Raw genomic sequence first — 14,574 nt, 5'->3', positions numbered from 1 at the left:
GCATATGACTTTGCCTTTATGCTCCTAAGGCAGGTGTAATATTTGAGAAAAGTATTTTTTTCGCAAAACATCTACAACTTTGCATGTCTGCTGCTCTGTGCAACACACATACCATAGTGTGAAAAGTGTTAAAGGATAGTTTTTGCATTAGAAGAGGCCCCTTCCGGTATAAAGCCTATGGCTGACAGAATGCACACACTCGGTCCTCATAACTCTGCCCCTTATGACTCCGCCCCCATTCTCCTACCATCCTTTGGGCCTCAACTAATCCAATCCCGAGTAAAAGCTTTCCATTTCCAGCACTAGCTCAGATAGTTGTCCAAACATGTCTGTTTTATATGTGTTTGGTTTTAATAGCACACACTGCACATCTTGCTTCTAGGCGCTCTGTGATTGCTGCTCGTGACTTGCACGATGGCATCAATGCAAGTGGAAAGGATGTGGCGCTGATCTGATTCCTGATACCCCACAAAGAGTGAATTCAATTAGGCCTCGTTGAAAAGGACAATGAAGGAAGAGGGATCTGGGGGTGGAGTCTCTTGCGGTCAGTGGCAAAGTCATGCATTTAATGTACAAACGCATGAAGGAGCTGTGCACTACAGGGGGAAGGTGAGGGGTTAAAGGGCACCAAACAGGAGTTGGGTGTAGAGCCAGAATCATAAGGGTTGCATGAAAATGGGCTAAGCAGCACAGCAGGACTATCAGAATAGAGAAACAGTAATGCTGGGATGCTCAGAGAGGATTAAATGCCGTGCTTAATTTGAGCCAGTGTTTTCCAGTGCTGGGCACAGGCCCTTAATTGCCAACACCGGCGATGGTGACAGTCTGCCACAAGGTGGCTATGTCTGGGTAATGTAGAGATGACCAGAACAACAGTTAATTGTTTACTCGATATACATTAAAAATGACTACCCCTGCCGCCCAGAGTAGTCGTATAGCTTTGGGGGCCTAAAATAATCTGCATTGTCACAGTGTGATGGTTAGTAATTGTGTTGCTACTATCATTGGCAGCGCTGGCAGGGGCAATGTTTGGTGCAAGCTGCAGTGGCCTCCTAACAAGAGCCCTGGCACTTATGTTTTATGCACCTATTATATGTCAGCACATAGACAACCATCACATACACATGATCTCACTTCGATGCTGCATTCGATGTGCCATTGACTAGCTCGACTTCCAGTTTTAACTCCAGCCTTAGCAATGTAGGAGCTAGAGTTCTGTCGGATCCATAGCAGCAGAGATGATGGGCTTGTGGCTGGATCCGTTTCGTCGATGTGGTGGTGGACATGGGCTGCTGCTCAGGAAGAGGTGTCGCCTGCAGCAGAAGGGAGGCTCTGCCATCACGGCTCACGCCACTGGGGTGGCCTGATCTGCAGGATCCTGCCCTCCTCATGGAGCCCTCCGTTTCTGAAGGCCCCATTTCTTGAAGGACATAGACAGACTCAAGATAGTCTAGGGATGTATTACAGAAGTGTGCACAGCTGCCATGATACCTCGAGTCATGTGTGACACCTTCAACAAGCACTGGCTTTTAAAGAGCAGCAGTCTGCAAGCGGGGACTTTAAACTCCAAGGGGCTTATTTACAAGTCCATTGCGCTGCCGGTGCGTCACTTTTTTTAATGCACCGACCGCGCAGTGTACTGGCCTATACTTGCAAGGCCACGCAAAGCTGCCCTGCGTGGCTTGTCATGGCCTTGTAAATATACCCCTTTTCACGCATCACTTTGCGTGAAAGGGGCGTGCCATGAGTGTTGCTGTGGTTGTTCCCACGCAACACCCATGGATTCTGCTGCATTCCTAGATTTACAACATTTCGGTAACCTGGGAATGCATCAGAATCCTACGCCTCCCCAGGGGAGGCATAAGGAGGGGCAACGAGGAAAAATACTTTTATTTCTCCTCGTTTTTACCTCTTTCTATGCTTGTTGCATTCTGCAGCACACATAGAAAGAGGAAGACACCATCAATTCTTGTTTTTGTTCAGAAAGGTGACCCTTCCTGCACAAAAACAATATTCCCGCAACGCAGGCACCTACGTTGGCACATGGCAGCCAATGGTGCGCCAGAGCAGGGGAAAGCACAGAGATAAGTCATTGTTGTGAATATGATGCATCCCTGTGCTTTTAAAATGATGCAGCTCAGCGCAGCAAACTGGCTTGAAGGCAGACCTGAGTCATTTTGTTGTAAATATGGCCCCATATTCATAGTACGAAGATGCACAACCACAAGTTCCAGAATGCAAATCTTTGTTCATTCAAAGTTAACAGCAGGCCAGTGATACCGTGCTTGAAACTAAGCCACTTAGCAGTTATGCACAATAATTCACCATTTGTGAGGAAAGACAGAATAATGTAAGCATGTGTACTCTCCTAGAGGGAGGGGTGCAGTACAACAAGGCTTTAAAATGACTAAATGCAATTAACCAAAAAAAAGGTATGTTGTCTTTTAGGCCAAAGTATCCTACAGCTCATGCATACTGCAAAGAGGTCCCGTAACACACGCAACACTTTCAGCCAGGTGTGTCCTTTCAGTCTCCAGCACATTGCATCGTGCATTTGCATTGCACAGGTAGCTTCATTTATTGTAAACTTGTGGCTGGATTTATCAACACTTGGAGCCAGTTCAAAGTCACCAAAGGTAAGCTGGAAAGTTACCTAAACATAACACAAATACCATAATGTGCTACTTTGTGGTGCCTTGCGTCAAGACGACATCCCTCGAGGAGTGTATGGGTGTTCCCAAGCTACCGCTGATGTGTTTTTTCATGCAAAGGTCTATCTACTAACATCTGTAGGCAGGGCTTTGCACAGAAACTACACCACCTGGAGGCAGGTGCAATGTAGGAAATTATGGTTATTTCTGTAGACATTGCCCAGTTTGCATGTGTGCTTTACTGTACAGCGCGCATACAAAGTGGGAAGAATTTAAAAGTTAGTCTAAGCATAGTAATTTGTATTGGGCGGCTACCCTTCGAGCACTAAACCCATGCTAGACTCATGCTGACACCTATGGTGCAAAGGTGCGTGGGTGGTGCCAGAGGGCAGGAGAGTGTGCCCGTGATTGGGAGGAGAGCAGCAGCGCCATAGCTTAGTAGATGCGGCGCGGTCCTGCTGTCTCGCTCTCGAGCACCGCAGCGCAGGAACTTAGCGTGCTGTGATGCATGAGGTATCTGTTGTGTGCTCACAACGTGTCAGTCGCCAACACCCAAAGAGGTCCCACCTCATAGTGTCCCTTCCCATCATTCCACCCAGTAACGAGAGAGTCAGGCTGCAGCTGGGTGGTGAAACCGAGACTGGCTGTTTATTCAAATGAAAAGATCTGAGCAAGAACTGGAAGGGCAGAGACATACACAATTGATGGGAAATGAATGGAAGACATCACTCAAATTGCATGGCAAGTTCCACAACACATAAAATGAAGATACATTCACCCATGGTTATGTAGTGAAAAAACATTTCAATATTCAGGATCCAAATTCTCGAGTTGGCCTATTTACATCCCCCACAGGAGACAGGCACATGATGCCAACATTCTCTTATGCAGGCTTCATGCTTTAACTAGGTGAGTGATGGAATAAATTTCATACTGGGACGCACACATCAGGGAAACGCAGCCAGGGCACCTGTGGCCTGTCGAGCCTCCAAGGAGAGCCCCCACCAATAATCAACCCCAAGCAACCTAGGGTAATGTTGAAAGGCCCACCACCAGCAGGTAAGTCCTCCCCAGCCAGCCACGTGGCCAGAAAATCACCCGAGACAAACCAGAAAAGTAACAAAATTCCTCCAGTAACCCTGTTATCTTCTCAGAAAATTTCCGCTGATGAGGGTGAGGGTGGGTGGGTGATTTGCAAATGCAACGCAGCCCCCGGCCACAGAACTAGAGAGACAGGAGATGGAGTCAGTCGCAGGGCCGAAGAACAACAAGCATTGGCATAGCCAATAGGTCTCGCCTTTGGGACCTTATAAGTGCTTAGCCATGCAACAGTTGCATAACTAAATACTTATAAGGTCCCAAAAGTGAGACCTATTGGCTATGAAAAGCGGCCGTGCGGCCACGAAAGTGAAAGTGATTGCGATCCGATCACGATCAAACATCAAAGTGGCCCTGCGGCCGCGAAAGTGGAAGTAATGGCGGTAAAGCGCGGCGCGCGCGCCCGTGCACATGCACTGTAGCTCTAGGCTGGCCTGGTAGCACTTTTTGGAGCCCTCTCAATAAGTCTCGCCAGACCAGCGCATGCTCTGGGTCAGGCGAGACCTAAAAAGGCAACTCCCTCAACCCCCAGTGTGCCCACAGCTGCGGGGCGCTACCTCATTCTGCCCCATGGACTTAAATACCTCCATCTTGGGGAGTGGTGTAAGCTAAAAAGCCAGGACTGCCTGTATGTGTCACATGTGATATGAGACAGCTCAGAAGTTGACTCCATGTCATCACAAGCACCGCTTCCAGCCCTGCTTTTTTTCCTACAAATCACTGCTATCAGATGTGTTAGTTTATGCAGTACATTGGAAAGAGTACTCCATCACTCAGAATGAGTATGCGGTCACACATAAGGTAAGGACTGGAAACAGCGCCCAGGGTGCCATGGAAAGCGGTGGCCACCCTCGGTAGCACACAGCTCTCACATTTCCCAGTTCCATGCATGAGAATTCACTCTGTCATTTCCTTTGAATTATGGGACTTGCAGTCCTGGTTTTATAATGGGTTAAACAAGACTACAAATTCCAGTATGCAGGGAAAAAAGTGGACTGGATGACTTACTCGCTCATGAAACAGGATATTGTCGGCACTTTGGTAATTGAAAGCATATTTTTCAAGGAAGAGGTGGTAAATCAGGGCTTTAAGTGGGATGAAAAAACTGGGGGGGGGGGTCTCTCAAGGGGCGTGACTAGTGTAATTAGGGGCGTGGCTTAAAACACATAAGCTAAAAATCTGTGCTTAGCCGACTTGAATCTTGCTGTTTCTGTCATTGCATCCAGATATATGATACAACAAGTAACGTCATACCTACAACAAGGCAGGACTATTGGCTTTGTCAATGGTTGTTAGTTGCAGAACATAAATAAGCAGCAACTATGGCTTGTATATAATATTGCAAAAGCTTCCACTTAAAGCCCTGGGGACATCACGACAATGTTGCTGCTCCTGAGTTTCAGTAAGAGAAGGGAAATCCAATGAGAAAATGACTCTCTCAAAAGGATTTCCCTTCCATTAGAACGCTCACCTGGCATGACATCATGCCATAACTTCTCCACTAGTGAGAAGTGAGCAGCGCACATCGACGTGTCTGCTGGCACTGCCGTCCCGAAAAAAACGGACCGCCTGTGCCAGGGCACAAAACAGAGCCCGATAGAGACCTGTTTCGAGGCCCCTTTTAAACAAGCATTTGCAATGCAATAGGTCTCGCATTTACGCGAGTTTAAGCTATTGGCATTGTAAATGACAATGCCTTTTATTTGTTTTAGAAAACGAAAACAAAAATAAAAGGCATTGTTATTTGCAATGTCAATAGCGGATACTCGCGTAATGCGAGACCTATTGCATTGCAAATGCTTGTTTTATTTTAATGCAGATTTATATAGCATGAACTCGGACCGAAGGTATTGAAGCGCTTTCCACGAGCACCGGTTACATTACACATTCAGGCATAGGGAGATTAAAGTGATTTGCCCAGAATGAATCACATCGCGACTCCGAGGCTCAAGCCGTGGTTTCCCAGCTCCTAAATCGGCAGTCTAGCCGACGGACTACAACCTCTCCCCAGAGTTAACTAGTTCACAAACATACATTCTACATACATACAACCAATCATATCTGCCCAAAAGCAGTAACTACCTCCTGCTCCTAGTTTAACATACTAGAATGAGGCATAACACGTGACACTGCGAGAGTCCAGGCAGCCGCAGCGGAGCTCGCGCAGTTCGGCCCTGTGAGCCGCGCGTGCGCCCTCCAGTCCCGTGAACGCCTCCACTTGCGCGTCCACCTGACCCTCAGGAATGGGGAGGGTCTGGCACCGGCTTCCAGGGGGCGGGAGCAGGGGCCGGGCTCGCAGGCTCAGCTCCCAGCCTGCTCCATCCGTGAATGCGCGGCCCGGGGCTACAAACTTCTTTGAATCTGTGAAAAGGCTGCGCGCGGCCCGGGGAGCTGCTCGGGCGGCACTCGCACAATGAGTGGGAGAGGAAAGCTGTTTACAGCAATCACTGCTAATAATCCGATGTAATCTCACCCGCGATAAAACAAAAACGAGACGAAAAGAGGCAATTACGGCCGTACATCACTGAAAACGGCGAGAGAGGCACGCATTAGGAAGCAAGTCTGGACAAACAAATAAACATTTTCATAATGCAACCTGGGCACTCTGTTTCCTTGGAAACCCGCTCTGAGCTAATGCATACGTGTTGGAGGAGTTTTGGAAAGTTTTATCTTTGGAGCCAAACTTTGTAAGTGGGTGCTATCAACAAAAAACGTGAAATGAGAACAGTGAAACGTTTCTATTCAGTTGCCGGTGTGTTCTATGTAAAACAGAGCGTGCCTTGTTATTTTGGACAGCAAGTGCTGTTCGTGATTTAATTTAACCACTTTTTAAGAAATGCATTCGTTTATGTACATGTACATCCATTTTATCGGTATTTCTGTATGTGTACAAATATGCATAGTTTACGCTCGTGGGCTGTGTGTACACACGTATACAGGTATGTTCCACACTCATCATATGGTTGCTTTGTACATATAAATGTATGTACTGCGTGCATGTGCTGTGTACACAGATACATATCATACACCAACGGAATGCGTGTGTCTTGTTTACACACAAAGGTATTGTCTACGCTCATGGGCCGTGTATGTGTTGTGTGCATACTTACATAAGTACTTTACATACGTAAAGTCTGCGTGCCCATGTGTTCCGTATACACTTCCTACCATGTGTATAAACAGTCATGCACTCATGAACTCCGACCACCAGTATAACGTATCTCTCAGTCATGGATGCTGTGCATTGTGTACATATCCATACCTATGTTCTATACTCGCCCCGTGCGTGTGGCCCTGTTGACACATGTATGCATCTCCTAAGGTCATGCAGATGTGTACACATGCTAGTATGCTCTAGTCTACACTCTAGCTGAGGGTGTTTTGTAAGGGTACATCTTATGGATATTATAGACTGAAGTAGCATTACTTTATACATTATAGTGCAGTAACGGAGTATCTAGAACTATTGAAGAAAGTCACGAAGAATGTACAGTTAGTTCATTTATTTATTTTAGTCACCATCACACAGTGCAAGGGATCCGACAGGTTATAGCGTCAAGAGGCTGAGCGCAGGAAGAGATTATAAAAATTGAGAGTTTGTAAACTTTAAAACAAGCAGGAAGGGGGTGGCAAATGGTGTTCACGGGCGCTTTGATGTCCTCAGTGGCCGCGCGGCTCACTGAAAACATCAAAGCGCCCGCGAAATGTAAGTGATCGCAATCGCGATCACACTTCAAAGCGCGGCTGTGTGACAGGCGAAAGTGAAAGAAAACGAGTGCTTTCAGGCCTCCAAATGGTGCGCGCGCCCGGCACACATGCACTGTATTTGGAGGCCTGAAAGCACTCGTTTGCACTTCCAAAACTTCTGTATGTGTACAAATATGCATAGTTTACGCTCGTGGGCTGTGTGTACACACGTATACAGGTATGTTCCACACTCATCATATGGGTGCTTTGTACATATAAATGTATGTACTGCGTGCATGTGCTGTGTACACAGATACATATCATACACCAACGGAATGCGTGTGTCTTGTTTACACACAAAGGTATAGTCTACGCTCATGGGCCGTGTATGTGTTGTGTGCATACTTACATAAGTACTTTACATACGTAAAGTCTGCGTGCCCATGTGTTCCGTATACACTTCCTACCATCTGTATAAACAGTCATGCACTCATGAACTCCGTCCACCAGTATAACGTATCTCTCAGTCATGGATGCTGTGCGTTGTGTACATATCCATACCTATGTTCTATACTCACCCCGTGCGTGTGGCCCTGTTGACACATGTATGCATCTCCTAAGGTCATGCAGATGTGTACACATGCTAGTATGCTCTAGTCTACACTCTAGCTGAGTGTGTTTTGTAAGGGTACATCTTATGGATATTATAGACTGAAGTAGCATTACTTTATACATTATAGTCCCGTAACGGAGTATCTAGAACTATTGAAGAAAGTCACGAAGAATGTACAGTTTATTCATTTATTTATTTTAGTCACCATCACACAGTGCAAGGGATCCGACAGGTTATAGCGTCAAGAGGCTGAGCGCAGGAAGAGATTATAAAAATTGAGAGTTTGTAAACTTTAAAACAAGCAGGAAGGGGGTGGCAAATGGTGTTCACGGGCGCTTTGATGTCCTCAGTGGCCGCGCGACTCACTGAAAACATCAAAGCGCCCGCGAAATGTAAGTGATCGCAATTGCGATCACACTTCAAAGCGCGGCTGTGTGACAGGCGAAAGTGAAAGAAAACGAGTGCTTTCAGGCCTCCAAATGGTGCGCGCGCCCGGCACACATGCACTCCATTTGGAGGCCTGAAAGCACTCGTTTGCACTTCCAAAACTCGCTTACTATAAGTCTCGCCAGAGCAGCGCTAAAGCGCTGTCTCAGGCGAGACCTAAAAACTGCCGGTGGGTGCTCAGCACTGGTGAGACCTGGCCCACTTAAAGCCCTGTGGTAAATCAATTAAAAAAACATCCTAGCAAGTTGGTGATTCAATAACAGTAAATGAGGCCAAAGAGCAGTCACATTCAAGCAAAGGTATTCTAAAAGGCAGCTGGGAAGTTGGAGAGCATGCTGGCTCTGCATGAGTGGGCTCGTCCTGGGCAGGTTGGAGGGTTGACCCCATGTCTGGCTGCTGTAACTCAATCTTTACGGATTCCTCTCAAAGTGCTGGTGTTTCACACTTCCAGTGCGCCTCTCACCCGCCACTACAGGCGAAGCATACCCTCATTCATTTCAAGAGGGCTGACTCCCTGCACGTTTCCTCACTCTGTACCGTGGCAAGTGTGAGAAGTTCTCAAAGTTCTGGATTCCCCTTTGCATTCGGGGATCTGTAGTTTTTCCTTTCCTAGTATAAGTACATCACTACATTAGAGGTACCAGAATGCAGAAGAATAAGGGACTGAATGAACTAATCCCACTTGGCGTGAGGTCTTGTCAGATTTCATATGTTACACTCTACATGACAATCCTCCCATTGCCTCGTATGACGACTGACTAAAAAACACTAAACACCCACGACAAACAAAATTGTAAAACTCCGAAACCTGGAAGTTTATAAAAAAAAAAATGCAAAGTATGAAATTCTTTAAAAATGGCTGAGGGAAGAAAATATGTTTTTAACACATCGTGCTAAAATGATCCCATGGTGGGCTATCATTTAACCAACATGCAATTAAGCTTGGCGGGAGTCTACGGGCAAAGCTATCATTAGTGCAACAGGTGCAGTGGCACCAGATCCAGGGATGTAAGTTGCCCTCTGCACCCCAGTTCTGACAGGCTCTCGCCACCCAGCCACAAGTATGGGGGAATGTCCATTGCTTGTGTTGGGGCTCTGCCAACACTCCGCGGTTGGCTTGTTCAAACTGTGTGATCCTGGTCACCCTGCCTCAGTTCCCCCAAAGTGATAACATGGGAGGCAACGGAAAGGGCGTAAAAACATGCTGGCACCACTAACTAGTTTATTTCCCCATTCTGGTCCGCAGGATGTGTTCACTCACCTTGGTCTGGACGACAAGTGGCAGCGGCAGGAGCAGCAGCGGCGTGACGAAGAGGAGGACGAAGCTCTTGAATCGGAGCAAGGGTCTCAGATACGAAGCCATCTTCTAAAGAGACACAAAAACAGGGATCAGTGAAGGCTCGGAGGCAGAAAGGCTGCAGGATGGCCGGGACCGCAGGCGAGTGCCCGAATCTTGGCGGTACCCGAGCCTTAAATACGGGCTGCCCTCCCCCGGCCCGACTGCACCATGATGCGCTCGGCCCGTGTCCTTGCAGTGCTCTGATGGGATGCACGGAGACACGCACCTCCTCTAAAATCACACACAACTTTTTAAACTTTTAGAAAGTTCATAGTCCAACCTAGGGGCAGGACCAACGCCAGAGGAGGAGCGCTCCAGCGCGGGCCCCACCCCGGGGGAACCGCAGGCCTAGCCGCAGATCAGTTACCAGCCTGCCAGCCACTGCTGAGCAGCAGAAATGCCCGGCCCGGACAAAGGACAGGCGGGGGAGCATGTCTGGCTGCGCCCTGTGTTCATGTGCAGTGACCGAGAGTAATGACCGGCTGAGGAACGTGCTGTGAGTAGAAGCTGGCATCACACCACCGTGCACGTAGTGCCACAAATAGATAAAGCGCCTGCCTAACAGGGAACACTTTGTTTCTTGTGTTTTCACAAGGTCACACAAGAGGATGTGCCGACTTCTCTGAACATTGGATACAACGCACCCTGCGTAAACTCTAACTTAGTCCATGTTCAAGGCTCCCTAGTTACCCGATGTCGCAACAATAAGCGCTCATCCAAAGAGACACAGAACATACGTAAAACACGTCTCCTTAGATGCAAGTTGCAGAGAAGGCAGCAGGTGGCGCTGCTGCATAAGTGTTACTGTGCATGTCTCCTATGTGATCACATTCAAAAGAAGTACATTAAAGCGGTTCACTTACGAGGTTGCATAGATGCTGCTCCTGCTATTACCACAGAGGTTCCTGGGCTAATTGTTAATATGCTCCTGTAGTGTAAATTTACTGTACTCTGTTGCCTGAAGTGCCCATTTGTGCCTGGCCTAAAATCTCTCCCGCCCCATGTTTTCCAAACAATGATAATAAAATAAACACATACATACAAAGAGCCAACTCTCTTCATCCATTGGCCAATCCAAGTGCCTCCCCTCACACCCACACACACAGGGGCAGATTTACAAGCCCCTTGCGCCTCCATTGCGTCACTTTTTTGGACTCAACGGCGGCCCAAACAATGCGCCCTATTTACAACGTGACGCATCTAGGGAGATGCGTCACGTTGTAAAGCCCTGCGTCACATTATACCTGCGTCCGGTATAATGTATGCAGGGTGGGCGTTCCCACGCAGGAAGGCCTCGTAAAAGTGACTCAGTGAAATCTACAAGATTTCACTGCGCCACTTCTAGGATCCCACTGCGTCAAATTCTTATGCCTGCTTAAAGCAGGCGTAAGGAGTGACGCAGTGTAGTGGGAATAGGTCACAAAATGCATTGCTGGAGTTGCGTCGTGCTTGCGACACGACTCCAGCAATACGTGACTTTTGCCCCAACAGATGCGACAGAATTTCTGACGCATCTGTTAATTCTTCTGCCATGGTGCGCCGTATTGTAAATACGGCGCATCCATGATGGCACAAGCATTTTTCCAGGTGGCGCAAGGAAAGTGACGCATCTCTATAGATGCGTCACTTTCTTGTAAATCTGTCCCACAGTTTGGGACAGTGGGACAGTCCACAGCATCCATTGGTTATCTGCGATTGAGGACATTTTGCATAATGAGGTGCACAACCACATTATAAGGAATGCACCCAGGGCACAAGCCCGGCGTGCACGATGGTGCACAGCGTCCACCCACTATTTTCACAGGGTGGGGCCGTCCAACCTGCAAGAAGTGGGCCCAACTGAAATATGCTGAACTTGTCCTGGTGTAATTCCACATGCAGCAGCGCCTGCACATTGCGTTGGTTTTCCAGCAGGAACGCGCAGGAGGGGAAGGAGCTTGTCAGAATCCACCTGGGCTCATAGCTAAGGCCGAAGTTAAGGGGCTACCAGGCCTCATTTTGTTCCACTCTCCTGACACACACACACCTAAATGCAAATGCAAGGCAGGGGATCAATGCCACACAGCTTGTTGTCACTTCACAAATACTCAAGAGAGGCATGCGTTTTACCTTATTCAATCCCTGTATATAACAGATATGCATGCACTGTAGGAATGTCAGAGATGTTGGTGTGTTCCAGTATTTACACAAATTTCAATTTAAATACCACCATTTTGTTTTATTTCTCCTATAGCGCTACTCCTCCCAATGCAGGGTGTTGGAACACTTTGCATCACACGCACACATTATACATTTACAATAAATCCTTTAAATGTGTAAATCAATGTAAAAGATGTGTTACATAAGGTAGTGAGGGTTACAAGGTGTAGAAGTCACATGTCCTTCATAGCTCACTGCTATATTATAAGGATGACAATGTATGAACAGCAAGTAACAAAATGATCTCTGTGTTAAAAGCAGTAACTCACTTACCTAACTACATTAAATAAAAATCTGTCATTTGTGTGTTAGATGATGTGCTTGCAGGAGACACATTAACCCTCTATGCTACTTTGATTCAACACTGTCACCAATCACAGACTGGGTTTAGCCTCTTAAAACAACCCTAAATGACCACTGTCAAGAGAGAGCTGACCATGGGCCAACCAGCAATGGATGTAGGAGTGTGTGATGGTGGAGCTACTGGGACGGGCTAGGGGCTCAGGGGCACGAAGGGTTAAGGTGGGAACTGCTGGTACACTCTTTGCTTGTAACGTGCCAACAGCCACGAGCGCTGACGTCACCCTTTATTTATACTCCCCGGTCCGTGCCTGGCCCAGGGAGTTGATGTGGACATAGTGTATAGTATGAGCCGGGTGGATCACTACATCCCATCCAACCAATGGGTGTTTAAACAACAAACTAAAATAAAGAAGACAACAGAACAAACTAACATAATAAACACAACAAACTTCAACACAAAAAGTCTCTCAGCCTTTGACTAGGCTGGGAATTGTCTCTCAGCCGGTACGGGCATCCTCTTCTTGGGGTGCTGCTTTCCTCTGCTCGCTGATCCCCTTCAGTATCGGTCACCACATCACTGGACCCCTCTCCTTCCTCTGGGGATTCCTCCAGCCCTGGCGTGCTGGCCTCGGCCTCTGGTGCTCCGGTCTGAGTCTCCACCGTAGATGACCGCCTGGCATTTCTCGACTCCATCTCTCCCGTCGTATCCACCATTGGTGTAGCCACTTTCTTAAACCATTATGCATTTCTGGCAATCTGGCGCTCTCTTCACCATGCCATGATCATCGACCCTTGTCCCTGGAACACCTCCCATGGTTTCTTTTTGAACGGCGTCCTGAACTTCCAGTCTGGATGCCTGTCTTTCACAACCACCTGATCTTCGGGACATATATCACGGTGTCGAGCTCATCTCTTCTGGCTGGCCTTGTCGTTGGTATGCTGGCATTTGGCCTAGGCCCGGCCACTGTCCAGTACCCCTGGCACCCACTGCTTGGTCGCAGGGACTACGTCTCTCACGGCTCGCTGCATTAGTAGATCACTGGGAGGATACCCCGTCGTGCAATGCGGGGTCTGCTGGTATGCACGTAAGAATCTGTGCAAGCACCCCTCGAGGTCTTCTTCCTGGTCCACTCCAATCCGGAGAGCCTTGTTCACTGTCCTCATGAACCTCTCAACGTCTCCGTGCGCTTGGGGCCACTGGGGTGTTATTTTCCTATGCCGGATGTTGTTGAGTTCCATGTACTCTCGGAATTCCTTCCCCTGGAAGGGAGGCCCGTTGTCTGTGCGGACCTCTTCGGGCATTCCCAGTAGAGCAAATGTCTTTTCCAGAATTGGCTTCAGCCCCTCAAATGACGTTGAGCTCACCACTTCTTCGACAGGGAATATGTCCATCATGACTACCCTGTGCCTCCCGTCCGGGAAGCTCCCAAAGTCCAGGCTGATGTTAGCCTAAGGCATAGTGCTAGGTATTTCTGTGATCACTGGCAGGGTGGGTGGCTCCGCTACTGTTTTTAGGCACGCATGGCATCCCCTTACTTTCTCTTCCACCAGGCGATCAACGCCCGGGAACCACACCTTCGATCTGATGTGAGCCTTCGTTTTCTCAATTCCCTGGTGTTCCTGGTGGGCGAGATCCACCGTTCTCTTCCACAGTTTGGATGGAATCACCATGCGTGCTCCCCTTTGGATGACCCCTTCACACACCTCACTCAGCTCTTCTCTACATTGCCACAATCCGAGCCTCGCTTCTCGTTCCTCCTCTGTCAGTAGCCCGGATCCCTGAAGGAATGTCTTCCACTGATGGTTGTACAGCGTCTCCTTGACAGCCTGGAGGCACGCGTCATCTCCGGTAGCCACCACAATCTCTTCAATCGACAGGGCCCGTGGACAGGCAGCATCAACGACTTGCTTGATGAATGACTCTGTACCTTTGTCCACTTCCAGAGGTGCCCCCGGATTGATAGCCAACGGGTGTCTCGATATAAAGTCTGCCGGATTGTTCGCCCCTGGACGGTACACGACTTCAAACTGGTAGTGCTGGATCTGCACCGCCCACCTCTCAATCCGTGGTGGCCCATTCCTGGGCGTTCCTCCAAACAGGGGTACCAGTGGTTTGTAGTCAGTCACCACCTTGAAACTGTCCACACAGATATATATCAAAATGTTGGCAAGTCCACCGGATTGCAAGAGCCTCCCTCTCAATCTGGGCATATCTTGTTTCTACAGCTGTGAGGGCA

At 48.2% G+C, this 14,574-nt stretch overlaps 1 protein-coding gene across 1 annotated transcript in view; it reads right to left on the bottom strand.

Annotated features, from left to right (window-relative positions):
- SLC13A5 (solute carrier family 13 member 5) overlaps positions 1-14,574 on the bottom strand; it is a 321,734-nt gene that overhangs the window by 216,367 nt on the left and 90,793 nt on the right. Inside the window, exon 2 of the mRNA XM_085649894.1 lies at positions 9,758-9,862. Coding sequence (XP_085506020.1) covers positions 9,758-9,859 — 102 coding nt within the window. The 5' untranslated portion in view covers positions 9,860-9,862. The remainder of the gene's footprint in view (positions 1-9,757; positions 9,863-14,574) is intronic.

This window comes from Triturus cristatus, chromosome 3_2 (genome assembly GCF_964204655.1).
Source record: "Triturus cristatus chromosome 3_2, aTriCri1.1, whole genome shotgun sequence".
Taxonomy (NCBI): Eukaryota; Metazoa; Chordata; class Amphibia; order Caudata; family Salamandridae; genus Triturus; species Triturus cristatus.
This window is presented reverse-complemented; position numbering and strand designations above follow the sequence as displayed.